This window comes from Diospyros lotus, chromosome 14 (assembly GCF_014633365.1).
Source record: "Diospyros lotus cultivar Yz01 chromosome 14, ASM1463336v1, whole genome shotgun sequence".
Lineage (NCBI taxonomy): Eukaryota > Viridiplantae > Streptophyta > Magnoliopsida > Ericales > Ebenaceae > Diospyros > Diospyros lotus.
The window spans coordinates 12,919,880-12,946,628 of NC_068351.1; the positions used below are offsets into that span (position 1 = coordinate 12,919,880).

General features: G+C 37.0%; 1 protein-coding gene across 2 annotated transcripts in view; it reads right to left on the reverse strand.

Moving 5' to 3' along the window:
- LOC127790820 (rRNA biogenesis protein RRP5) overlaps positions 1 to 26,749 on the reverse strand; it is a 120,464-nt gene that overhangs the window by 76,204 nt on the left and 17,511 nt on the right. For both annotated transcript variants that reach the window (XM_052320516.1, XM_052320517.1), the window contains exons 6-11: positions 21,347 to 21,465; positions 21,085 to 21,207; positions 20,899 to 20,970; positions 17,346 to 17,438; positions 11,766 to 11,879; positions 11,507 to 11,629 (exon numbers count right to left, since the gene is read on the reverse strand). In XM_052320516.1, the coding sequence (XP_052176476.1) occupies positions 11,507 to 11,629; positions 11,766 to 11,879; positions 17,346 to 17,438; positions 20,899 to 20,970; positions 21,085 to 21,207; positions 21,347 to 21,465 (644 nt within the window). The remainder of the gene's footprint in view (positions 1 to 11,506; positions 11,630 to 11,765; positions 11,880 to 17,345; positions 17,439 to 20,898; positions 20,971 to 21,084; positions 21,208 to 21,346; positions 21,466 to 26,749) is intronic.

The window sequence follows — 26,749 nt, forward strand, 5'->3', positions numbered from 1 at the left end:
AGAAAAATAGCATTTTTCAAAATGAAAGCATTTTCTTGATTGTGGACTTGTAGTGTTTATTGATTGTGGAGAATACTAAAGCTATTCCAAAATGTCCTCCATCAATAAAACAAGAGATTGGAGAGTACATGCAAAAGAAGAAAAATAACAGGGAATCAGGGATGAGCAAAATATGGCACCGTAAGATGATGATTTTCAATTTGGTGAAGGGTATGATGATGATGATGATTAAAACTTCTTTATTGATTGTGGACTTGTAGTGTTTATATGTTTGTTTAGAACTTTGCACGATGGTTGGTACTTGTTTGAGTTTGAGACTTTAAGTTTGAACTTTGATGATGTTTCTAGTTTAGAAATTGTATGATGAATGAATTAACTTTGATGTTGTTAGTTTAGAATTTGAAGATAATGAAACATTAATGATATGCATGTGTTATTATTGATAATTTGATAGTTTTTTATGATTTTACAAGATTTTTAGTTTTTTTTCTAAAAGGTGCGCCTCGCTTCGCAAAGGCGCGCCTCGCCTCGTGCGCCTCGCGCCTCAGGCTCCAGGACCCTTTGCTCCTCGCTGCGCCTCGCGCCTTTCAGAACTATGTCCTAAATCATTCATGTAGGCTCCATTAGAACCACTAAAGGCAGCCATATACGCCTTGGATTCTGACTGACCATCACCATTATTAAAATGACCAAACCCTAGATTAGTAGTTCTCTAGAAATTTCTGTCAAACCTATAGTAACACTTGTCAACAAAGTGCCTTGGTTTACCGCAAAGCTAACAATAAACTCTTCTATTCGAAGATCTACCTCGTCCTCTTCCTCCTCTATTAACAAATCTTCCTCCTCTAGTCATGTAACCTTCTCTATTAGCAACAAAATCACCAAATCCATTTCTTGCTAACTGTGCCATATTAACAATCATGCCAGGGGACATATGTAACTCCAAATAAAAAGTAGAAGCAACCAATTGCAAATTCTTAGATGACAGCCTCTGTTCATGTATTAACTACAAGTATTGCACCTTTTCTATATTAATCTCATCCATTTAATAGGTTATCAAACTGACAACTATTTCATAGTCATGATCAAGTCCATTTAGAATAGCAAGAAGCAATTCCTTATCATCTAGAGGTTCTCTGATTGCTGCTAATGAATGGCCTATAGTCTTAATCTTCAAGACATAATCATTCACTAACAATGCACATATCTTAAGAGACCTTAGTTGTTGTTTCAACTGGAATGACTTAGTAATTATTTGTCGCGAATAAAGATTTTCTAAGGAATTCCATACCTTAGCAGATGATTCAGAATGAATCACCTGTACGAGAACCTCCCTATCGATCGTGGAAAACAGCCACCCAAGCAATAATTGATCTAACCGCATCCAAGCCAAATAATTGAGATTGATCGCATCAACAACTGCACCATCCGTTGACGCTGAATCTAGAATTGACAGATACTTCGGTGGCAGTGGCACCTTATTAACAAATAGCACAAGATCAAATGCACGAAGTGATCAAATGCACTAAGTGTTGCAAGGATTTGTGCTTTCCAAAAGATGTAGCTGCTCGAGTTGAGCTTAATTGGAATGAAACTGAACGCTTTAGCCACCGCAAAAAAATCAAATTGCGAGGCTATTGAGGAAGAGGAATTACGTGGAGACGAAGAGGAGTTCGAATTGCAAACCATTGGCTCTGATACCACGTAATGAAATTCTAGGGCACAAAAGAACAGAGAACACGAGAGGAACAAGGAAAAAGTCTCACAGTAACTTTCCTAATACAGGGAATCAAAAACATAACAAAACAAACAAGAGGCGTGGCCATTTATACATATAGCGCATCACTCTTATTAATAAACGATGCTTAACTAACAATAACTATAAGTTACCGGAAACACAATAGAAACAAACTAAGCATAGCAAGTACAAAAATACAAAACACTTATACTTTGTGGAAGCACCTAATGTCTTATTGTGATAGTTATGGTGTTGTATTACATTTGGTTTACATTTGATTGTGTATCTAGTAGTAGTTGTTGTTGTTGTTGGTAGCTGGTAGCCTTGCATTAGTTCTTAAGTTGTTTGGCGGTTTCTTTCTGTTATGCTTTGAGCAGTATATATATCAGCTTATTGCTCTTGTAATTCTTATCTTTGATTCGTGATTCTAAATATGATATGTCGATGTATTCTTCACCTCGTGTCTTGTTCGTTCTCAGTACCTAGGGTTCACTTATATGGTATCAGAGCCAATCATTTGTCCTAATGGCCTCGAATCAAGATCGCGGTTCGTTTTCCTCTCCCTCTCCTCATTCTTCCTCGTCCTTATCTTCTGCTTCTTAGACCGACTTCGCAACAGTAGCGAAGGCCTTCAGCTTTATTCCTACAAGGCTTGATTCTAGTAATTACATATTCTGGAAGGCTCAAATACTCACCACAGTAAGGGCGTTCAACCTGGTTTCTTTCCTCAACAAGGTGTCACCTCCACCAAAGAGTTTGCCTGATTCAGATGGAGGCGAGTCCGTTGTCAATCCTGAGTACATGAGCTGGAAGCGTTCGGATTAGCTCCTACTTGGATGGTTGTACTCAACAATTGGTGAAGAGATCTTGGCGCAGGTGATTCACTGTGAATCATCTACCGAGGTATGGCTTTCCTTAGAGAATCTTTATGCTCGCCAAACGATAGCTAAGTCCTTTCAATTGAAACAAAAATTATGGTCCATTAAGAAAGATTATCTCTCCATAAATGATTATATTCTTAAGATCAAGACAATCGGTTATGCTCTGGCAGCAATAGGCGAGCCACTAACTGACAAGGGCTTACTACTTGCCATATTAAACAAACTAGATCAGGAATATGAAACTGTTGTGAGCCTACTAACTTATCAAATGGATGAGATTGATTTGAAAAAAGTTCTATACTTACTCTTGATGCATGAGCAAAGGTTGTATGTTAAGAATTCATCATCTATGACTACTTTTGATTCACTGAATTCTAGTATGCGTGCACATGTTGCAAATATTGCAAATGTTTCTACACAGAATAGTACTGGTTTTGGTAATAGCAGTGGAGGAGGTAACACTATGAGAGGGACTAGTTATATGAATAGAGGAAGACGAGGTAACAAACGTGTTTACTGTCAACTCTGTGCGAAACCAAGACACTTTGTGGATAATTGTTACCATCAATTTGACAAAAACTTCCAGCGAGTTCCTAACCAGAGCTTTGGTGGTTTTGGTCGGTCCAATGGTGATAATTAGTTTAATTCAAGGGCGTATATGGCTACCTTTAGTGACTCTAATGGTGCCTACATGAATGAGACTCGTTCTATATTAGGTTCTCCCTATGAACATCCTCCTAAACCTTCTCCCTCTGATAATCTTGTTGCTCAGTCTTCCTTTTCGGATCCCTCTTGGTTTGTTGACTCCGGGGCAACGAATCATATTACCTCGAATTTGAACAACACGTCTCTGCATACTCCTTATAATGGTGAGGATAGAGTTATTGTAGGCAATGGTAAGAAGCTGCCTATTACTCATGTTGGTACTAGTCGTTTACACACTCATCTTAAACCTGCTACCTTTCTATCTATTCCTAATGTTCTCCATGTACCTAGTATGAAGAAAAATTTACTTAGTGTCTCTCAGTTAACTCGAGACCATAATACTATAGCTGAATTACACTCGGATGTTTGCTTGATTAAGGACAAAGCTACAAGACAAGCGTTGCTTCGGGGACACCTTAAGGATGGGCTCTATCAGCTGTTACCAACATCTTGGCCTGCTGCTAACAGCGTTTCAACCCAACCTCTAGCGTCCTTACTCGTTTCTTCCGTTGTCTTTCCTTTCAATAAATGTAATACTAGTAAAACATGTAACAGACATAACGCATTTAGTCATGAGTTGTCCAATGTTGTAAACGTTGCTCAAAGCACCAATGTTTGTCAGGAATGGCATAATAAATTGGGCCATCCATCTTTTCCTATTCTCAATCGTGTGTTGAATAAAATTGGTGTATCATGTTCATCTTCTGATTTGGTCTTTTGTGATTCTTGTAAGATTGGCAACCTTAGCCAACTTTCTTTCTCCAATCATGATATCACAATTACTACACCATTAGAATTGGTTTATTCTGACCTTTGGGGGCTGCACCTGTTGTTTCTCTTCAAGGATTTAGGTATTACATCATTTTTGTGGATCTATACACTACTTACATTTGGATTTATCCCTTAAAACTCAAATCTAATGCTCTATCTATTTTCACTACCTTCACAAATTTGCTGAAATTCACTTTCAGTCTAAGCTTAGAGCCTTACAAACATATAATGGAGGTGAATTTAAAGCCTTCCTGCCCTATCTTTATGCTAACAGCATTCAGCCTAGGTTTACCTACCCTCACACTCATCAACAAAATGGTGTGGCCAAGCGAAAACATAGACATGTGGCAGATATGGGATTAACCTTGTTATCTCATGCCCAAATGTCCTTGAAATTCTAGGTAGAAGCCTTTCAGACCTCTGATCACTTGATAAATCTGCCACCAGCTATTTCAATTAAGTTTTTAGCTCCCTTTGAGTTGCTTTTTCGCAAGACACCTAACAATTAGACCTTGCAACCCTTTGGTTGTGCTTGCTTACCTTATCTTTGTCCTTACAACAAGCACAAATTTGCCTTTCATTCTACCAAGTGTGTCTTCATTGGTTATACCCAAGCTTGCTACAAGTGTTTACATCCATCAAGGAGAGTATATGTATCTTGTCATGTCAAGTTCAATGTCAATGACTTTCCGTTTCCCCTCTTGTTTCCTACTTTTGCGATGTCTAAGTCTCTATGTCCCTTCTTGGGTCCTTCTACTGGTTTTCTTCACTCTGCAGTTTCTGCTTCTTCTTCACAGTGTCCTCGAACAATACTACCTTCTGTAGTTCCAATATTGATTGACTCTCAGTCACGATATTCAGCTTCTTCAGTCACACCTATGTCCCCACCTTCTTCAGATCCACTTTCTGCAGGTCCTGGTCCTATTTCAAACCTTCCTAAGCCTAAAACTAACCCAGCTCCTTCTATCCATCCTATGCTTACCCGATCAAAGGCCAAACAGCTTGTGACCTCTTCTCCTCATGTCCTAGTGAGTAACCTAGAACCTTGCTCAGTTCGTGAGGCACTCTTGGATTCACGATGGGTTAAGGCCATGGAGGAGGAGTTCACTGCCTTGAAATAGAATCATTCTTGGACCTTGGTTCCCTTTTCATCACACATGAACTTAGTAGGCTACAAGTGGGTTTATCAAGTTAAATATAACGCTGATGGCTCTATCCTAAAATATAAGGCTCGGTCGATGGCCAAGGGGTTTCATCAAACCCCCAGTGTGGACTATGAACAAACCTTCAATCCAGTTGTTAAGGCACCTGTTAGAGTAACTCACAATACTCCACCGATTCTCTCAACTCAACTAGCTCACTATGAACTAAAGAACACACCGATAATAGAAACACATATAGGAGAAACACAAACAGACATACACACACCAAGAACACACAAGAATTATCCTGGTTCGGTCTTGAAAACAAGACCTACATCCAGACTGCTAGGCACCTCTTTGATCCACTATCTTGAAACATCCATGGGATGATTACAACGAGAACTGAATCCTCTCCCGCCCATATACACTGAGAGCTATAAGGATCTTAGAGAAAACAAGCTATAAACCAGCCACTCTCAACCTCTCGCACTCAATCCCAAATACAAGACAACAATTCGAAACTAACTTTCCGAGAATAGATGCACTAATCCTCTTATCTATTCTCCTATCCCATGACCCCTATTTATAAGGAATAGGGGCGTGGGTTACAACATTAAAACTGCCTGCCCAACTAACCTAACTGACCTAATTTGACAGCTGCCCCTTCTAGAAACAAACCTTCTAGAAGAGAAATTAATTCTAACACCCAAACAGAAAAGAAATATGCAGCAATACAGAAAAAACATGTTTACATTTAATCTAATCTAATACAAATGTCACAACAGCACCCACAATTCGTTTCCTATTCTCTTTGGTCGTTACCTATGGTTGGGACATTCAACAGGTGGATGTAAATAATGTCTTTCTTAATGGGGATCTAACTGAAATAGTATACATGGCTCAGCTGAGGGCTTTATTGATCAAAGGTTTCTTCATCATGTTTGTCAGCTAAATAAGTCTCTTTATGGACTCAAGCAAGCCCCCAAGGCCTAGTACTCTAAGTTGAGAACAGCCTTACAGAATTGGGGTTTCGTAAGGTCTACTTCTGATGCCTCCTTGTTTATTAAACGGACATCCGGTTATGTGCTTTTTGTTCTAGTCTATGTTGATAATATCCTCCTCACAAGCTCAGATTCCACGACTCTCAACTCTTGTATTCATAATTTGGACACTCAATTTGCTCTTAAAACTCTAGGCTCAGTGAATTATTTCCTAGGGTTTGAGACCTATAGAGATACCAGTGGTTTGTATCTCACTCAGTCCAAATATGTGGTTGATTTGTTGAAGAAGGTTGCCATGTTAGATTGCAAGCCTTGTAGCACCCCTATGGCTGCCGGTATTTCATTCACTGATGATGGGGACTCCTTTTCCAATCCTGCTCTCTATAGGACTTTAATTGGATCCCTACAATATCTTACATACACACGCCCAGACATAGTCTTTATAGTCAATAAACTGAGTCAATTTTTGCCTAATCCTAAAACCCAACATTGGTTGGCTTGTAAAAGGCTATTGCGTTACCTCAAAGGTACTGTTGGTATAGGGCTGGTTTTTACACCCTCACTAGATGACTTGACTCTAGCAATGTTTATTGATGCTAATCATGCTGGCTGCAAGGTCACTAGACGCTCCACCAGTGGGTTTTGTGTTTACTTAGGTCGAAATCTTATTGTTTGGGGGTCCAGGAAATAGTCAGTTGTTGCTCGTTCGCATAGTTGCTAAAGGCGCGCGCCCAAGCGCAAGGCGCCTTAAGGCGCCAGTTCAACGCCTCGCCTGGGCTGAGGTGAGGCGATTTCAGCGAGGCCCTCGCCTTGGACGGTGAGGCCCCGAGGCAAGAGACGCATATTTACATTACAACATATTTACATTTCTTTAGTTTAAGTAAATGTCCATTTACTTTAATACATAAATGTAAATAAGAAAATACCCCCCATTTGAATTCAATAAAAAAATCTAAAAAATCAAAATCCATACCAATAAAAAAAATAGAATTTTAGTTTTAGTATAAACTCGGGATTTAGCAATTTTACCACCTCTAAAATACATACCTACTATTTTTTGAAAAGTTCATTAAAAATCATTTTAACAACAATGAATATTAGCTATCAAAATACCAAGAGATAGTTTTTTTCAAAATGAAAATATTTTCTTATGTCTCCTTATAATGCGCTAATCTTCCAGACTTAGAAAAATAGCATTTTTCAAAATGAAAATATTTTCTTGATTGTGGACTTGTATTGTTTATATGTTTGTTTAGAACTTTGCATGATAATTGGTACTTGTTTGAGTTTGATACTTTAAGTTTGGACTTTGATAATGTTTCTAGTTTAGAATTTGCATGAAGAATGAATCAACTTTGATGTTGTTAGTTTAGAATTTGAAGATAATGAATCATTAAAGATATGCATGTGTTATTATTGATAATTTGATAGTTTTTTATGATTTTACAAGATTTTGAGTTTTTTTTCTAAAAGGTGCGCCTCGCTTCGTGCGCCTCAAGCCTCAAGCTCCAGGACCCTTTGCGCCTCGGGCCTTTTAGAACTATGCTCGTTAGGTTGGTGAGGCAAAATACCGATCTGTTGCCCTTGGAATAACTGAACTCATGTGGCTAAAGTCTCTATTTTTTGAGTTGGGATATCCTTGTTTGTCTACTCCTATTGTTTTGAGTGATAATCTTACTGCCAAGAGCATGGCTGAAAATCCAGTTTTCCATTCCAGAACTAAACATGTGGAGATTGATGTTCATTTTGTGTGTGAAAATGTTAAAAAGGGTGACGTGGAAATTAGATATGTTCCTACCTTTGATCAAGTGGCTGACATTCTCACTAAAGGGCTACCTAAGGCTCGATTTGAGTTCTTATGTGCTAAGCTTGGTATTCAGATGTCCCATGTGTGCACTAGTTCCTCTACGACTACTTTAACATTGGTGGAGTCGAATTTGAAAGGGAGTGTGGAAGCACCTAATGTCTTATTGTGATAGTTATGGTGTTGTATTACATTTGGTTTACATTTGACTATGTATCTAGTTGTTATTGTTGTTGGTAGCCGGTAGCCTTGCATTAGTTCTTAAGTTGTTAGGCGGTTTCTTTCTGTTATGCTTTGAGCAGCATATATATCAGCTTACTGCTCTTGTAATTCTTATCTTTGATTCGTGATTCTAAATACAATATGTCGATGTATTCTTCTCCTCGTGTCCTGTTCGTTCTCTGTACCTAGGGTTCACTTACATACTTCCACATGTAATGCTTTTTGTGAAAACAAATGAAGCTCATAAAAATAAAACTAGTTGTGGGAGAGACGTGCCTAGTCGATATAAGTGGTTAATCAAACTATTTAGTTATTGCAACTAAGTAAATGCCAGAATCCATGGAAGATTTATCTGTTATGGGAAACATGACAAGAAAGATCTCCCAAATTCATTAAAAGACCTCTAACTTGACTGAGACAGAGGACAGCTTTGTTATCTAGGTGGTGATAGGCTTCAATATCATCTCAGTATATCTATCTATATAAAAGCTGCTCGGATTTTGTGGTAGCCTCAGCAACGTGACTGTTCTTGTTGAAATTTGTAGTGTTTGATTAGTTTCAGAGTGATTCTTGGAAACTGGTGGTGAGATGCTTGGCAAATGTTAAAGGCAACTTTCTTGCAGCCAGCATGTTAAGCATTTAATTTGTAGAGAGCTTGTTGTTCCTAAGTTCGATAAAAGCATTTGCAAGAAAGTAGGTCAGAACTCCACAAGGCACTTTAAGTTTTGTCATCCATGGTAAGTAAGGTGAATGGGGGAAATCTCTTACCCAAGTACAAGCCCCAACCCTTCTGGGCCAAATCCAATTCTAAAGACCATTAGGGGCTGTTTAGTTGTGGAAAATAGGCCCATGTTTCCATAAAATTACTCCAGAAAAAATGAAAAAATAAAAAACTTGTTCAAATACAAAAATTTTCTAGATAGAAATTAGTTTTTCGGAAAACACAGTCTTCAGTATTAACTGAATTTGGAAAACTCCTTAATGCCATATTGCCTCAGGCAATATAATGTCATAGAGCCTTAGGGGTGCCCTTTGCATCTGACTACCTTGTTCTTATGTATTCGGATCATGCCTGGCATATGTATCAATTTAACTAAGAGAGAGAACAATTTTGTTTGTATTGTGGATAACGTTGAAAGTTTAGCATCCTCCTTCAGTTGCAAAATTGGTTCTCTTCTAACATCCTATATAGGGCTTTTATTAGGATTTAAGTTTGAACAGGAATCCAATTAGAGTAATGTGATTTAGAGATGTGAGAAAACACCGGCTTCCTGGAAAAAACAGTACCATCTAAATGTGGCAGACTGACTCTTATAAAAAGTAGTCTGCCTGCTATTCCTTCATATATGATAGATATTTTTTGCATTCTAATTTAAATTGCTAATTAATAGATTAATAGATTGGGTTTAGCCTTATAGGAATTCTATCTAACAAGGCCTTCTGGATGAATTTGAATATCTTGTTAGTGGGAAGATGGTCTACTCTTTTTTGGAAGAGGCCAGTTCAGGTCTTAGAAATCCTAGGCTTCATAAGAAAGTTCTTCTTAACAAGAGGCTTGGAGGTCTACTTTCAAGAGAGGTAGTTTATGGAAAAGAGTGGTAGACTATATATAGTTGTTTCATGGGCAATTGGTCTTTGGAAGCTATTTCTGTTGCTCATGGGATGGGAATTTGCAATGAAATTAAAATATATGAGGATTTCTGAATTTCTTTAGGTTTATTCGCTTTGATGTTGGTAATGGTGTCAAGACCAAGTTTTGGATGGATAATTGGCGCAGTCATAGATCTCCATACAAGGTCTTTAAAGACCTTTTCGCCTAGCTATGAATCATGATTCATGAAGCTGCCTTTCAGTGATCGTTTTCAGCTTTCCCTTTTGGTCTCCCCTTCTTCGAATGAATTTCATTAGCAAAGATGGATTCTTTTACAAACCTTCTTGGTTTACTAGATGGATGATTGTAGAGATGGATTTGGCAGTCATCATTACAAGGTTTTTTATGGGCAGTTGTTAGAGTTTGTCTAGAGTATTGAGGCAACAACAGCAGTATTTTTTATATAGGTTATTATGCGGTTTAGAAAGTAGGCGGTGGACTCACTTGTAAATAGCTGTCAAGTTGAGGGTAAAACCGGTAATATCCATTCTTGTAATAGCCTAGGAATTGTTGCCCTAATATCCTATAAATAGAGAAGGAGGGCTAGGCAATAGGCGCATAATTCAGTTGTTTCTCGAGAAAGCTTTGAGAGAGGAAAGGCTGTGATTTAGAATAGCTTTTGTAATCTTGAGAGAAGGCTTGTAATCGAGGGGGTGCAACTGATATACTGTGATCATTCTTTCTGAATCAAAGAAGGCTACTCTTGGAGAGTTCTTAAGGCTGGATGTAGGATTGCTTATTGCAATCTAAACCAGGATAATCTTGGAGTTCTTGTGGATGTTTGGTTTGTGTATTCTTATTCCTTTAATTCTGTTTCTGTTTATTATTTTTGTTGAATTCATTAAATATGTTCCTAAGATCAAATCCATGAGTGTGTGTGATTGAGTGTGGCAGAACTCCTGTCCAAGAAAACTGTTCCAGTGACCCCTAGGTATAACAGCAGTAATTCTATGGTGTTCCCCATGAACATGGGAAATCTTTCCCTTGGAAAGTCATGGAGTTGTCTCACAGTTCATAACCTTTGGAGAAAAAAGGTCACTGGGTTAATGTTTTTTGAGTGTCGCTACTTGTTGCTCCATCATTCAGATGCCAAAGAGATCTAGAGTTTCTTTCTCATCCATATGGTATCCAGTGGGTCATTTCAGCTTCAAAGATGGATTATTATTTCCTTACACTAGAGATTCATGCATTTGGTATAGAGATATCACACTTTTTTTATATGGCATTTCTGGTGGGAGAGGTATAGTAGGGCCTTTGAGAGAATGGAGCATTCCATCCGTTACCTTAATTGCTCCATTCTTCTCTTCATTTTTTTGGTTATATGGCACTTCTCCTCTTTCTTTTTCTTTATTTTCTTATTTCCTTATGAGTTTTTTTTTATCTATTTTTTTTATGAGTTTTAGCTTGTAGTATCTTGAGCTTTCTTCTAGTACACAGGGTTCACCCACTTATAGATGTTCTTTTATTGATGTATTCTATTTATCAAATAGAGAACATTAACTGCAGGAGGAAATTTGCACATAACAATTATATATAAATGTGTATATGTGGAAGTATAGAAGAGGACACAAAGGGAACACATGGTTATGACCTTCAAAATACCCATAGCGAGCCCATCCAAGAGCCTAAATCCAAGAACCCGGACACGAATGTTGCTCCCTTCTTTAAACATCTTTTCCAATTTCCTGATTTCCTTGTCAGCCACATCAGATACCTATGAATTCCATTAAGTAAATGTCACCAGCAAAAGAATTAGGACCTGAATAATCCATTTATGCATATAACCATTAGAAGTTAGCCTGACAGGTGACTTACAGGAGAAGGGGAATTAAGCTGAAGAATGAACTTACAATAACATATGCTGGAGTAGAATATGGAGTGGTCGGGATCTCAAGTAGAAGCCCCAATCCTCTATCTATCCTGATTACTTTAGAATGGTCAAAGATATCTCCAGTTTTAACCAACTACATCAGAACCAAACAATTTAATTTGTTATTGTTCATATATTAATTTACTATTGCAAAATAAAGATTTAACTAGCATTGAAACAAAATCAGACAGAAAAGGAACAGAACAAGGAGAAGAGAAGTTATTGGAGAATGAACAAGAAGAAAGAACTCGATCCTAGTTAAAGTGGGAATAAATAAATTAACAAAAATATGCACACTAAAATAAGTTTTTAGCTAAAGTTTAAGTAGGATTAGATAAAGGTTAACCCACGGTGAAGATTCTCAAGCCTTTTCTAAATGGTGTCTAGCTCATACTAATCTGCATTGTTCATGTATATAACATGTTATATAGACATTTGCACTCCCATCTAAAGTATTTCTAACAAAAGATTCCATTTGTTTCATTCTCACAAACTGTCAATTTTTCTATGCAGTGGGTAATGCCGGCCTGATCTGTCATGGCCAAGAGTTGCCTAGCTTTTAAGATGTTAAGAGCATGTACGGTTTCCATGCTTTCAATTTCTTTGTTTTTCATGTTTTAAGAATTGAAATTTAAAAACTTCAAAAATAATTTTATTTTAGAGTAAATTATAATAACTACCCCTGAGGTTTATCCTAATAACAGAGATAACCACCAACATATTGAAAATGACCAGTGACCTCCCCCACCATTACAAGAATGATATAAATTAACCATTTAATCTTTCTCTTTCTCTCTCCTGTCCTTTCTCTTTAAACTAAATATATAAAAATTCACTTTAACAAAAACATATTTTCTAAATATATTACAATTATAAACCAGGGAACTGCCCTTACAATAATTAATGGAGTATTCATTTTCATATTCTGAAACCAGGGAAAAATCTTTTCCTACACACAGCTTTTGAAACCAATTCAGCAAAAAAGCATTATTATCTTCATCTATTTCCAAAACCAGAAAATAATTTATATACCATAACCAACAAATAGGCCTTAAAGTATTCAATTGATTGCATTTTAATACCACATTGTCGTTTCCCCCTACCGTTAGTTAACCAATGTTAATTATTTTGAATGACGAAAATGCCCTTGTATTTTATTAATCTTTCTCTCTCATCTCCCGTTCTCTCTCTCTCTCTCTCTCTCTCTCTCGGCTGAACCAAAATCACCCCCCTTCTCTCCCTTGGCAGTCATTGGGGTGTGATAGGGTTTAACCACATCAGGATGGGGTCACTGGAGACACTGGTAATATGTATGTATGTATATATACAATATATATATTTATTTAATATTTGTTTATATTTATATTTTATAAAATATATTTATATTTATGTAATAGAAAATATAATTTTTTGTAATTAAATAATAATCTTTTGTAGATTTATGTATATATTTTTTTTGCTAATTAGCATATATATTTGTATTTTCTGCAATTAGAAAATATTTTTTAGAAATTATATATATTTGTTTAAAAATGTTATTCATAATTATAATATATTTTATGCAATGTAAAACTACATTTAGAGAGAGGAGAGAAGAGAGCAGAAAGAGAGACAGGACAATGATAGGGGCAAAATTGTCTTCTTATCTTATTTTTAACAGTAGGGAAGATCGTTGTAATTTTGGAAAACATAGGGTACTGTGTAATTTCACCCAACCTCAAGGGAGATCAGTGTAATTATCCCTTGTTAGTTTCATTCAAGTTGTATTACCCAACCTCAGGGGAGATCAGTGTAATTATCCCTTGTAGTTTCATTAAAGTTATATTTAGACATATATGTTTAGTTTATATATAAATATTAGAAAATTATTTTTATAATTGATATATGTTCCTTGTAATTTAATGATATAATTTTTAAAAAGTGTGTATATTTTTAATTTAGAATTAGATTGTCTAAATACATTTTGTTAAATAATAAATTATAAATTATATTTTAGTTAAAATAGAAAATATAATTTGCATAATTAAAAATATATTTCTATTTTTATAATACATTTTTTGTACTTTTAATTTAAAATTATATCTTCAAAATATTTAGGATATCTTTTTTTTCAAAATAATATATATATACATAAACATAGATTAGAGAGAGAAAGACAAAGGAGAGTGAGGAAAGCATTTAAGGGCTATAAAACATAGACATTTCTTAAGAGTTGTCATACCTGTGTTGCCAACATGTCAAAACTTCAACAAGCCTCTTAACACTTTCTAAAAAAATTTTAAAAAGATACGGGATGGGACACGCATAGGGCAAACGTGTCCCTTAGGCAAACACTTTGAAAACTAAAAAATATGAGTTTTCTTTTTTACTCTCTTTTTATGACTTGGTAAATGCATGATTCTTTTGTTTTTCCATGTTTTGATTGCATGATTGTCCAGCTTTCATACCCTTCACATTTCTACTCTCTAGTTCTATAAACACTGACTAAATTGTGAGGGACGAAAATGGTTAAGACTTTGAGTTTATTGCTAATTAGATTAGATTTATTCATTTGTAATTTTGGTTTATGAATTTTAGACACATACTTTTGAGTTAAGAATATAGTTTTGAACCGTGTCGTGTCCCAGTTTTTTGAAAAATGGTGTCCCTGTGTCCCATATCTCATGTCCCCATATCCATGTCCGAGCTTCATAACTTAAGAAATGGTAAATTTCTCCTAATTTTTAATGGCATAGGTGGTTAGTGAAATTTACTCTTTCATTTTGACAGCCCTTCTTTCATACAATGCCCACCACCCCCCACCACCCCCCCCAAAAAAAAATGTAATGGCTATTGTCACAAATCTCATGACCCAATCCCACATTGGTAGTCTACTAAAGAGGTCCTGAATATATTACTTAGTCCCATGAACCCATCAGTCACCTTCAACTAGCACTTGGAGCCTATGGTGTCATAAACAATATCAAAGTTAACCCAAAACCACTATTGTGTGCATGCCAGGCAAGAAACTGTTCATAGTCTAACTTGGGCCAAATTAAGATCTTGGATTTATAGTCAACGAGGATGTTAGGCATTAAAGGAGAGTTTATCACAATCCAATCCCACATCAACACTCTACTAGTAAGGTCTTGATTATATTATTTAATCCTATTAACTCATTTGTCACCTTCAACTAGCACTTTCGGATGAGGAGCCGTGGTGTTATAATGGTATCAAAGCTAACCTAGGATGAGTACAAAGTGGGTGTAGGCCTCAAATTATTTAGAGATTAAGTACATTAGATTGAGATGCGGATTCTACCTAGCAAGGATGTTAGGAAATTGGGGGTTGGGTGGGGGGCAAGGTATGTTAGTTAATAATCCCATGAACCTAGATGTCCCCTTCAGCTAGCATTTTTGGGTGCGGGCCATTGTGTTACAAGTGATATCAAATCCAACATAAAACCATTGTCATGTGGACGCATGCCAAGATAGTGTTCTAAGATTGACTTGGGTTGGATTGAGATATGGGATTTTTGATTAAGTGAGGATGTCAAATATTAAAGGAGGGGAGTTTATCATGACCCAACCCTACATCAGTAGTTTATTAGGGATGTCTTTGGTATATTACGTGGTCATGCACACTCATAAGTCACCTTTAGCTAACACTTTTAAACCCATGGTGTTAAAGGTGGTATCAAAGCTAACCCAATGTTACGACCCTAGGGTTTGACTAGGGTTTAGGAAGTAAATTGGTAAGAATGTGGGAAAGAAAGAGCAGAAAGGGAGGGAGAGAAACAACAAAACATAGAGAATTGAGGGAAAGGATAGGGAAATCTAGGGAGAGTTAGGAGAATTGAGAGAGGGAAATGGAATTCAGTTGTCATTCCAATCATGCATTTCTCTAACTACACCAGCTACTTTATAGGCTTACAATTGAAGGGAATAACAGAAAATACAACCAACTAACTACTCTAACAACTTTGCTAATTGTTTATACAAGAAACAGAATTAATTATTCCCGCCTAACCTCTAAACTTCTACAATTAGTCCAACAGCTTATAGACAGTGGACTCCCCCCCCCCCCCCCCCCCCCCCCCCCGCTTATAGACAGTGGACTCCCCCCCCCCCCAAAAAAATACAATCATATCCCCAAGGTCGTGACACCCAAGACAACTATAGAGTGACTGCAAGCCAAGAAATCACTTTAAGACTGAGTTAGGTCAAATTAAAATTTGAATTTTTGACCATGAGAGGATGCTAAAAATTAAGGGGATGAGGGAGTTCATAACTAAACAATCACATATAAATAGTCTACTTGGGAACTATTAGATATATTATTTGGTCCTATGAACAAGTTACATTTAACTAACATTTTTGGGTGAGGACTAGTGTTATAGTTATTCCCCCTATTAATAACATTATTGCATTAAGAAAGAAGGATTTCAAATGATGTCATTTCAAATTCTATCATTTGAGATGACACCTATGTAGGTGTCATTTGAAATCCTTTTATTTCTTGAGCTAAAATCTATGATTTAGGGTTTAGAATTTAGGGTGTCATTTGAAACCCTGTCATGACCCAAGGACATAGTAGTAATTAGATAATAGATGAATTTCCTTTTAGTTATATGGTAGTTGTAGTGGTTTGTACCTAATGGTCAACTGCCTTCAACTTTACTGATTCGAATATTTGGCAACCCTATTAGATGAAATCCAATCTAATCCAATATATAAGGCTAATCCAATCTAATTCAAGACATGTAGGAATATTATTGAATGAAATCTGATTTCAATCTTTGTCCCAATTTCCCTCTCTTTCTCTTGGTTCTCCCAAATCTCTCACTATTTCTGTTCTTCCCTAAATCCTTCCCATTTCTTCTTATCTTCTCCCCCGATTCCTTCCAATTATCTCTTAAACCCTAGGTTGAACCCTAGGTTTATGACAGACCCCAAATACAAATGTTTTCAATAATTATGTGACTAAACAATAGATTTGAAATTTCAAATTTCAAATGAAAAATGGAAGGGGTCAAATGACCCTATCCAAACGCAATCTAAATGAATTTATTTGATCTTATACCAAAGGCCTAAACTATGCCTCAAGACCAAATATATTGGCAAGGTCAGTGTTGGGATGAAGTATAGCACAAAGTTGCAACCACCAATCCTAGAAATATCCGACACCAAACAAATAAAGTTTGGCAGCTTGACCTTGCTATTATATATTGAACATCCAATAAACAGGGTCTAACCCAAGTTTAAATCAATTGAAATCACGTTTATCTTTGGAACATGTCATAATTTTTGGGATGATAAGAGATTTCGGAGCTGGCAAGAAAATCTTGGACATTGCTAATTTTGAATGTAAATTTTTACCATGAATAGGGTCCAATCCTGAGTTCAAACCAACCTAAATCACGTTCAGCTTCTGAAGACGTAATAATTAAGAGTGTGGATTGCCCTTACCGGCAACAATTACTAAATAAGAGCATGATACAAATAAAATCTCCTTCCAAGTAATATCTTTGCAACTTGGAAAATTCAAGAGAAAACTAAGAATTAGCAGCTGGTAAACTTACAGAAGGTGGAGCTTTGTGTTGGAGAAGGTGAGGATTCAAGGTCAAACCAACAGCTCTAGTGGAGGGATCAACAAATAAAATCCGAGCCAATACCTAACCACAGGAACCAGAAAAGTGAAAATACAGAAGCAAACATTTGTGAGGGTGAGAAAAATTCAATAGGAATTCAGACAACATGACTGCAATCCATTGACTAAATTTTAAGCAAGTTCCAAAGTATAATGAAAATTAAACATCTAAACACAAGAGGCAAATAAAAATACCAGAATCCTACAAGAAAGTTTGCATGTATCATCAAAATGGTAAATTATCACCCCGCAAGGCTTGGTTGATGCTTATAGTAATAAAGCACTAGTTCTTAACAAGTTTGGAGTGCTATATTTGCATGTTGCTTACATGTAAAGCATGATATTCAGCCTCATCAAGATAAATGGACTAATAATTCTGTCTCCTTTTGCTTCAAAGTAAAATATATTCCTGGAAAATCTTTTCCCATTTTTTGGTGTTTTGATGGCAAAAGACATGGAAAATATTTTTATATGGAAACTATTATACCTCAAAAGGGAATGACTTACTAATTCAAAATCCATACGTCATTTTCCTATTTATAAGAAATTATTTTGTCTCCCATCATTAACATATGAGTCTATATATATGTATATCTATAAATACACACACATATGTACAATATCTACTCGAATATGTTAGCTTTATTGTGTTGCGCATGGTTATGCGTTTTCCTTAGTTATACCTTGTAGAACTCTATCTAATATACCTAGTTGTGAATAAAATATTCAACACTTTTTCTTTTCCTCAAAATATGATATCAGAGCCCTAACCCTAAACAGTCACTGTCGCTGCTGCCAGTTGCCATCGCCATCAGGCAAGATCTCCATCGTTGGCAATTTCAAATCCAGCGACATGCTAGGTAACGGCTCAAATCTAATGCCAGATCCAGCGACACCTCAAGCAACACTTCAAATCCAATGCTTCAAGACCGATGAGAACAGTTCACAACACTTCAATTTTGCAATTTCAGTTTACGACCTCCTTCAATCCCTTCTCCAGATCCCACAATGACTTCTCCAACGTCCAGATCTGACGACGCCCCTCCAACTTTGGCAACACCTCCTTGCGACACCTTCAGATCTAGTTTATCTCATTCACACCATCTCCTTGCTACTGCTGGTTTGGGTCTGTTGTTGTTGCCTCATCCTTGATTCGTGATTTAGTTTTTAGTTTTTGAGATATAGCATTGTCCAATCCTGGTGCGTCAAATCCTAGAGTGATGAGTTCGTCTTCTCCTATGACTGTACCTGTGACTAGGCCATTGTTTTCTAGTATTCTTGGCATTACAATTGAAAATTTGAATCGCAAGAATTATTTGTCATGGTCAATCTCTATTCGCATGTGGTTTCAAGGACACAGTGAGAGTGGCCATTTGACTATAAAGCTCTCCAACATTCCTAAATCTGATAGGCCTATATGGGATAGCGTGAATGCATAGTTGGTTACATTGTAGTGGCAGTCGATAGATGTTGATTTAATCCCTTTATTTCGTGTCCATGAGAACTACTTCGACATTTGGTCTCATGCTCAACAACTATATACTAATGATATTGTGTGTTTATATAATATGATTAGTAATTTATTCTATATTTAGAAGGGAGATTCAAATGTGGCTACTTGGTTATTCAATCCATTGTGGCAAATTTTAATGTAATGCTCCCTATTACAGTTGATCTTACGAAGCAGAAGAAACAAAAAGACAAATTATTTATGGTGCTTACCCTACCAAGTCTTGCGGCTAATATGGTTCATACCCATATTTTGAGTAGTCCAACTATACCTACTATGGTAGAGGTGTTTGCTCAAATCCTACATACCACACAGACATTTTGTGATGTTTCGATTGGAGAGGAGCCCATACTTGCCTCTAAGACTTATGGATCTTCTCCTGAGATTGGATTTGGAAGTGATCATAGCAGGGGTGTTGGGCATGGCCGATGTGGTAAGTGACCCTATTGTAACTACTATCATCACCCTAGTCATTATGAAGATATTTGTTATCCACTCCATGGTAGACCTCTTACAATCAATGTTGCAATTCTTGAGGGTGCAAAACCACAATCAGTGGTACCTGATACTTCTTCTCATACTGAGAAATCAGCTCCTACATATACGATTTTGCTGATGAGTTGGCAAAGTATCATTACTTGCAAGCAGCTCGATGGCATCTCCTCCTATAGCTTCTATTGCCTAGGCATCTTCTCCTTCTACTCTGTCGTTTACTAGTAATCCTCATATATGCCCTACTTATGCTCCTCTTAATCCTTGGATTCTTGATTTTAACTCATCTACCTCCCTCCCTACTATCATTGTGACTAATGGTTCTAAAACCATTCCCACAAGTATTGATAGGGTTGATCCACTTCCATCTATTTCTCTTAATTGTATTTTACATGTTCCTAGTAGTCAATATAGTCTAATTTTCATTCGTCATCTCAATCAATCTTTGAATTGTTGCATCATCTTTGATTCTAAGTTTGTTCATGTGCAAGACTCAATTAGGGACGGATGATTGGCACCAGACGTGAATTTGAGGGACTTCACCATCTTGCTTTACCATCATCTATGACATTTGCTTGTGCACAACAGGGGCTTCTACTCTCCAAATTCATTCTCGTTTGGTCATCCTCACTTCTCCACTCTTTGCAAGACGGTTCGTTCATTGTCCTCACTAATCGTTCTAGGATGCGAGTCTTGTCAGTTAGGAAAACATGTGTGCTCTTCCTATTCTAGTTGTTCTAAAAAGGGTTTCTCCTATTTTGTTACATTCATTTATGATCATTCTCGATGTACTTGGCTTTACTTAATGAAAGATCATACTGAATTGCAATCTTTGTTCACTTCTTTTTGTAATGAAATTTCTACTCAATTTGGTCGTCCAATTTGGATTCTTCTAAGTGATAACACAAAGGAGTATTGATCTATTGCATTTAAGGCTCTTCTCTCATCTCAAGGTATTGTTCATTAGTTTTCCTACCCTTATACCACATAGCAAAATGGGGTGAGGGTGACACCGTAAAAATTGTCATCTCATTGGGACTCCTCAAGACACTTCTTCACATGCATGTCCAACTGCCTGACTGGGCAGTTTTTTTTCTTACTTTCTTTCATTTTTTTTGAACAAGGACTGCCTCGAAAGTTCTGTGATTCATGACCAACATGCATGCTACCCAGCCAATGGAAGCACAGTAACCTCCAAGCCTAACATGCTTTCCTAATAAGTTTAGTTTTAGAATTACATTATTTGTGTTTGTTTTTGTCGCTCATAACATTTGACATTGTCTACAAAAACAAGTCCCAAACAGGAATCCATGCAACAAAACTTAAGGTCTAAATTATGCTCAAAAGCACATTGTCACATACTCCCACCCTTAAGCTAAGAAGCACTGAAACAAGCAGTGATAAAACGTATAGATAATAGGAGAAAGAATTCAAGAAAATGCCCATTCTATATATGGAAATATTGGCAAGGAAGAACTCATACCTTCTTATTCTGATGATAATCATCCTTCCAGTTTGAGGATGGGAAAGTTTTATGTAAATGAAATATATCAACCTGTAGAATTATAAAATGAAAAACCATTGAAGTGAACTACGGATTGAAGAAATGTTTTACCTTGCAAGTAGTGCTTTCAATTCTATAAATTACGGTAAGAGAATGTAAACTCACAGTTCCTGTGAAGTATGTAAGGAAGGATAACATAATTCCATTTTCAAGGGTTGATTGTACACGGGCATTAACCATCATGCCTGGAACTAGAAGATCAATTGAAATACCCTTAAGCTCCTTGGTCTGCATGGAAGTAACAACATCATACAACAAATTGCATCAGAAAAATAACAAAAATTAATAAATAATAACCTTGTGAAGAAAGCATATCTAACAAGTAAGAAGCAACGTATACAAATCAATGAGGAAGTATGCTGCATACCACACACTTAGACACTGTATCAGGGTCAGAACTCAGGTAAACTACTCTACGAGTTTTGTCAATGCTTTTGACAATGCCTTGCACAAGCTGTCCAGTGTGAGTAATAATGTCCTTGCTTTCTGCCAAGAAGTAGAAAAATTGGCATAAAAACATTTTACCAGACAAAGTGCAAACCATGAGACACTAGAGAGACCATAATAGTCCACCCTATCATATAATAGAAGATTGCAACAGACATGAGAACACCCTGCAGGAATTCAATAAAGAAGTAAAAAGCAGTATCTAGACAGTTGCAAGCTAAACCTAGCCCATTCATGATTGTCATGACATAACAATTCAGGGACACCTATATCATATCAAATGAAGAACTTAACAAAAAGATGCATGATAATTCACACAGGACGAATTGAACAGTCACATAATCCCTTCTAGGTCACCCCATCACTGATAACCAAGCACGTCCATTGCTCAGAGTGGTTCAAGTTCCAGTAAATTGAAATAGTGTCTGTATACAAACCCTTGATTGGCAAGAAAGTTGAAGGGGACAAAGACTAAAAACATAAGAGAACCACAATTTTGTCCGGAAAGATAAGACCCCATTACCTATTTCATTTTTTATATGGAGATACGTCAAAAGGGCCAAGGGATACTGCCCACGCACAAAAGGAGAAACATTGTACCAAAATAGCCTGTATAATTTCCACTGAAAGACAACAAAACAAAACAATCCAATCCATCAACAGGGGCACAGCCCCTGACACCGGCTCTGCAAAATAGACAAGATCATCACTCAATTTGAACAGGATCTCCTAAATTCCTCTAAAACACCTTTAGTTTATTCCCTAATATAATCCACACAAAAGAAAAGAAGCTAGAAAATAGCTTTCTTCTTTTTCCACCCCGTTGTCCCATCCTCCAACTATAAAGGAGATTCTGATATAATCAAAGGCTATTTCTTCTTTTTATTATCAATTTTATTTAAATTTTCATTTCAATTAATATTAATTGATTTTATTTTTATTATTTTATTTTATTTAGACCACAATGTGGGGAATGTCCACACCCGCTTATTGACCATATGACTAGCACATGATCACTTAAAATGAATTAGATATGCATTGTGGTCCATCACGGACAGGATTGTTAGCATAAGGAAACCACGATAAGAGCTAAATATATTTAACCCTAACCCATCAAATATTTTCAGCATTGGACCGTGAAAAGAAACCTACACCTACTACTATTCTCTCTCTCGCACTCTCCCAACTTTGATACCCAGATATCCTTGTTCCACTTTCTCCTCTCTTTCTTCTTCACCTTTCTTCTACTTCTCCTTCTGTGGAAAAATATGGCTTACTTTCTCATTGAACTGGAGAATATATATATACACACAGAATGTCTACTTAACAATGGAAATAAATCTCCTAATTGAGTAATCTTCTACTTACAGTAATATAGATATGATTATATACTAATTACAACCTTTAAATCTAGAGAATATTTGACCAATCACACACATGATCACAACCTTGATTCATGACACTCCCTCTCAAGCTAGTGAATAGACATTGTCCATTCTCAGCTTGGTTGTAAGCTTGTGAAAAACCTAACTATTGACTCCCTTAGTTAGAACATCAGTTAGCTGTGATTCGTTTGGTATTTAAGGCGTGCCAATAAGACCATTATCCAATTTTTCTTTAATAAAATGCTGATCCACCTCAATTTGTTTTATTCGGTCATGCTCCACAAGATTGTGTGCAAGCTGATAGCCGACTTATTGTCACAATAGAGCTTCATAGGACCTTCCCACTTGAGCCTTAGATCTTCCAGAATAATCTTTAACCATAATAGGGTTAGTGTTAGTGCCCTAATGCTAAATTTAGATGGCATCTAGTAATTGTAATTTGGGACTAATGATGTAATTCTTGCAAATATAATAAAATATGTTTTCATATTTTAAGATCATATCTTCATTCATAGCTCTCCAATTAATATATATGAGTGAGGTCTCTAAGTTCGCTTCTACTAGCTTACATTTGCCTGTTACTTTTCTTGATCTTTCATATTCTCCTTCACTGCCATCGACCTCTCGCCTTGATTGCCCCTTCAGGTCCATCAGCAGAGTTCTCGACCTATGGCCCAACCAGCAACACTTGTCGTCACTAGTCTAAGGGAGCAGTCCCTGGAATCATCCTTTGTGCCCGTTAGTTCTTCCTCCTCTGATCCGTCACCCTTTGATCTTGACTTGCCTATCACTCTTCGTAAAGGTACTCGTCATTCCACTACTCTCGATCCCATTTCACATTTTGTTAGTTATAATTCTTTGTCCCCTAAATATTCTGCTTTCATTTCTTCTTTATCTTCTGTTTCTCTTCCTAAATTTGTTTCCAAAGCTCTTTCCCATCCAATGTGGTAGGATGCTATGGCCAACAAAATGTCTGCCTTACATTCCACTGGGACTTGGTACCTCTTCCCAATGGTAAGTCTATTGTTGGTTGTCACTGGCAGCAGAAAACAATGAATAGTTTTCTTCTCACAACAACATTAGCTAGAGCATACCAAAAATGCAAGCCCCTCAAGCACAATAAGCACACAAGCAGCGATGCTCTTTCAACTGGATACTGCACCACACGCACCTCTACCCATTACAATTTACTCTCTCACCACAACATACACTCTGCACTATAGCTAAACACATTGCACACAACAATGCTCGCAATACTTGTAGCCCACACACCCTCACTCAACAAAATACAAGCTCACGCACAAGAGAAAGGATTAAAAGCATCTTTAAGTAGAGCAAAATGCATTACAAGTTGTTGAAAATCAAGGCTTTAATTATTTGTGTGATTAGTCACTATTCTGTAGATTTAAAAGTTATAATTAGGATATTGTCACACGTCATCAGCTCTAATACCATATATTTTACGGCCAATTTAATTTTCTTTGCATTAGCTATTCTGCTGTAACTTTTATTTCAGTATTTCCTTATTAGCGGAGTGGACAACTAGAATATTCTATGCATGAGGCCAGCTGGCTGTTTGTTGCAACGGCCAAGCTGGGAATCTGCCCTTGGGCAGCCTATATATAGTCAATTATATGGCTATGGATGGTATGAAATGAGAAGTCACTAAATTCTACTTCTTCCTATCGTTCTTCTCTCTCACTCTCTCTCTCTCTCTCTCTCTCTCCCTCTCAAAATCGTTTATGCGACTGCTCTGTTCTAAGCCGCACCTCTTCCGATCCTAACCGGATTGGAAATCACGCCATTGCCATGCTTGGGCCGTGACAGATATGATCATATTTATGTTACTGTAAATAAAAAATTACTCAATTAGGAGATTTGTTTCCATAGTTAGGTAGACATCCTATGGGTATATATGTATCTTCTAGTTTAATGAGGAAGTAAGCCATATTTTTCCACATGGTATCAAAGCCTAAGAAACCCTAGACTCTTTTTTTTAGCCTTCATCATCGACAGCCCTTCTACTGCTACCCACAGCCTACCACCAATAGCCTTCAATGTTGCCTAGCCTTACCTGCTACTACAGCCATCACTACTCGCCATCATTGTTGCGATAGTACTTTATTTCCCATTCTTTCCTTAGCCCTCCCCATTAACCAAAGATGTTAACCACCACTAATGAAGTTAGTTCCCATGACACAAGGGAAACACTGGCACCCATGCTGCTTCAGAAGTTGAGAGAACTGCAGCAAATCAAAGCTGCCTATCAATTAGATGGAAGAAATTATCTTAAATGGTCCCAGTAAATTCAAACCATTTTGAAAGGGAAAGGGAAGATTAGTCATATTATAGGAACCAAGCCAAAAAAGGAAGATCCAACATATGCAACATGGGATAAAGAAGATTCCATGATCATTGTATGGCTGTCGAGTTTCATGGCATCCAAAATCAGTGACACCTGCATGTTTTTATCAACAGCAAAGGAGGATTGGGAGTCTATCCAACAAACCTACTCGAAGGTGAATGATGCAACCCAGATCTACGAGTTGAAGACAAAAATAACTATCACCGAGTATGCCAAATTCCTAAAAGAACTCAGGCAAGAGATGGATCACTACTGGGTAATTGAGAAGAAGAACAGTGACAATGCAGCCACCTTAAAAGCTTTCATAGACAAAGATCACACCTACGATTTTCTTGCAGGCCTTAACATGGAGTATGATCAGGTGAGGGTTCAAATCCTAGGCCAAGATGACTTACATTCACTTAATGAAGTGATTTCAATTATTATAGCTCAGGAAAGCAGGAAGGGTGTCATGTTGGACCCAAGACCAGTTGAGGCCTCAACAATGGTGGCGAATGGAGGAAGAAGTCGTGGGTTTAAGAAGGACCAACTGCTTCGAGAGAATGGAAAAATAGGTCTCAAATCCACAAGCAATGACAAAATGTCAAGCCCTTAGATTGTGGGCTGGCCAATTGAGGGAATTCAAGTTGAATTCCGATAACGAAGACATGATTTTAGGAAGAACAGATAGAATGAAGAAAGGGAGAAAGAGAGAATGAGAGAAAGAATAGAGAGAGAATGATTGAGTCAAGATAGAGTATTGAGAGTGAAGAACTTATTATTCTCGATGATCCCATCCTCTTACTGTCGTAGGATACTTATAGATCCTCTAGCAACCCTAACATCAAGTATAACAATGTAACAACACAGCTAACTAATCATAACAGTAAAATACTAATATGTTGCATAGTTAACTAACAAACACACACCCCCCCCCCCCCCGGCGGCTAGGTGCTAGGTAACAACTAACGACCACTACTGGCCCCTTTTCGGATTTACCCTTAGGGTCGTGACACAACCATGAGAATATGTGGTGTACTTTCTACAAGAAACCACATAATACTAGAGAAATGTGTTAGAAGCTACATGGAAAGCCACTGAGCAAAGAATGGGGAAATAAAGGTGGACAACAGCAACATAAGAGCCAAGGACAAGTCAATATGGCAACCCCACAAGGGTAAAAATAGTTCCATGAACCAAAAGAATTCAACAACGAGAAGATTTAAAGGTTGCGATACTTTTTAAGTACTCTTGACACGCCATCCTCTTCAAGTACCTTCTCACATGCTTTAAATGCCTTTGATACATCCTTTAAAGACTCATGGATTATTGACTCTGGAACCACAGACCATATGACTCCCTCCTCTCGATTTTTTATCTCATACTCACCTTGTTCTAGCAATCGAAAAATTCCTACAGCTGATGGTTCTTTGATCACAGTATTTGGAATAGGAGAGATAAAAATCAATCCTTCCTCGACCCTCAAAAAATGTCCTTCATGTGCCTAAATTGTCCACCAACCTACACTCGGTATCCAAACTATCCTATGACGCTAATTGCAAAGTGATTTTTCTTCCTTCTTGTTGTTTCTTTC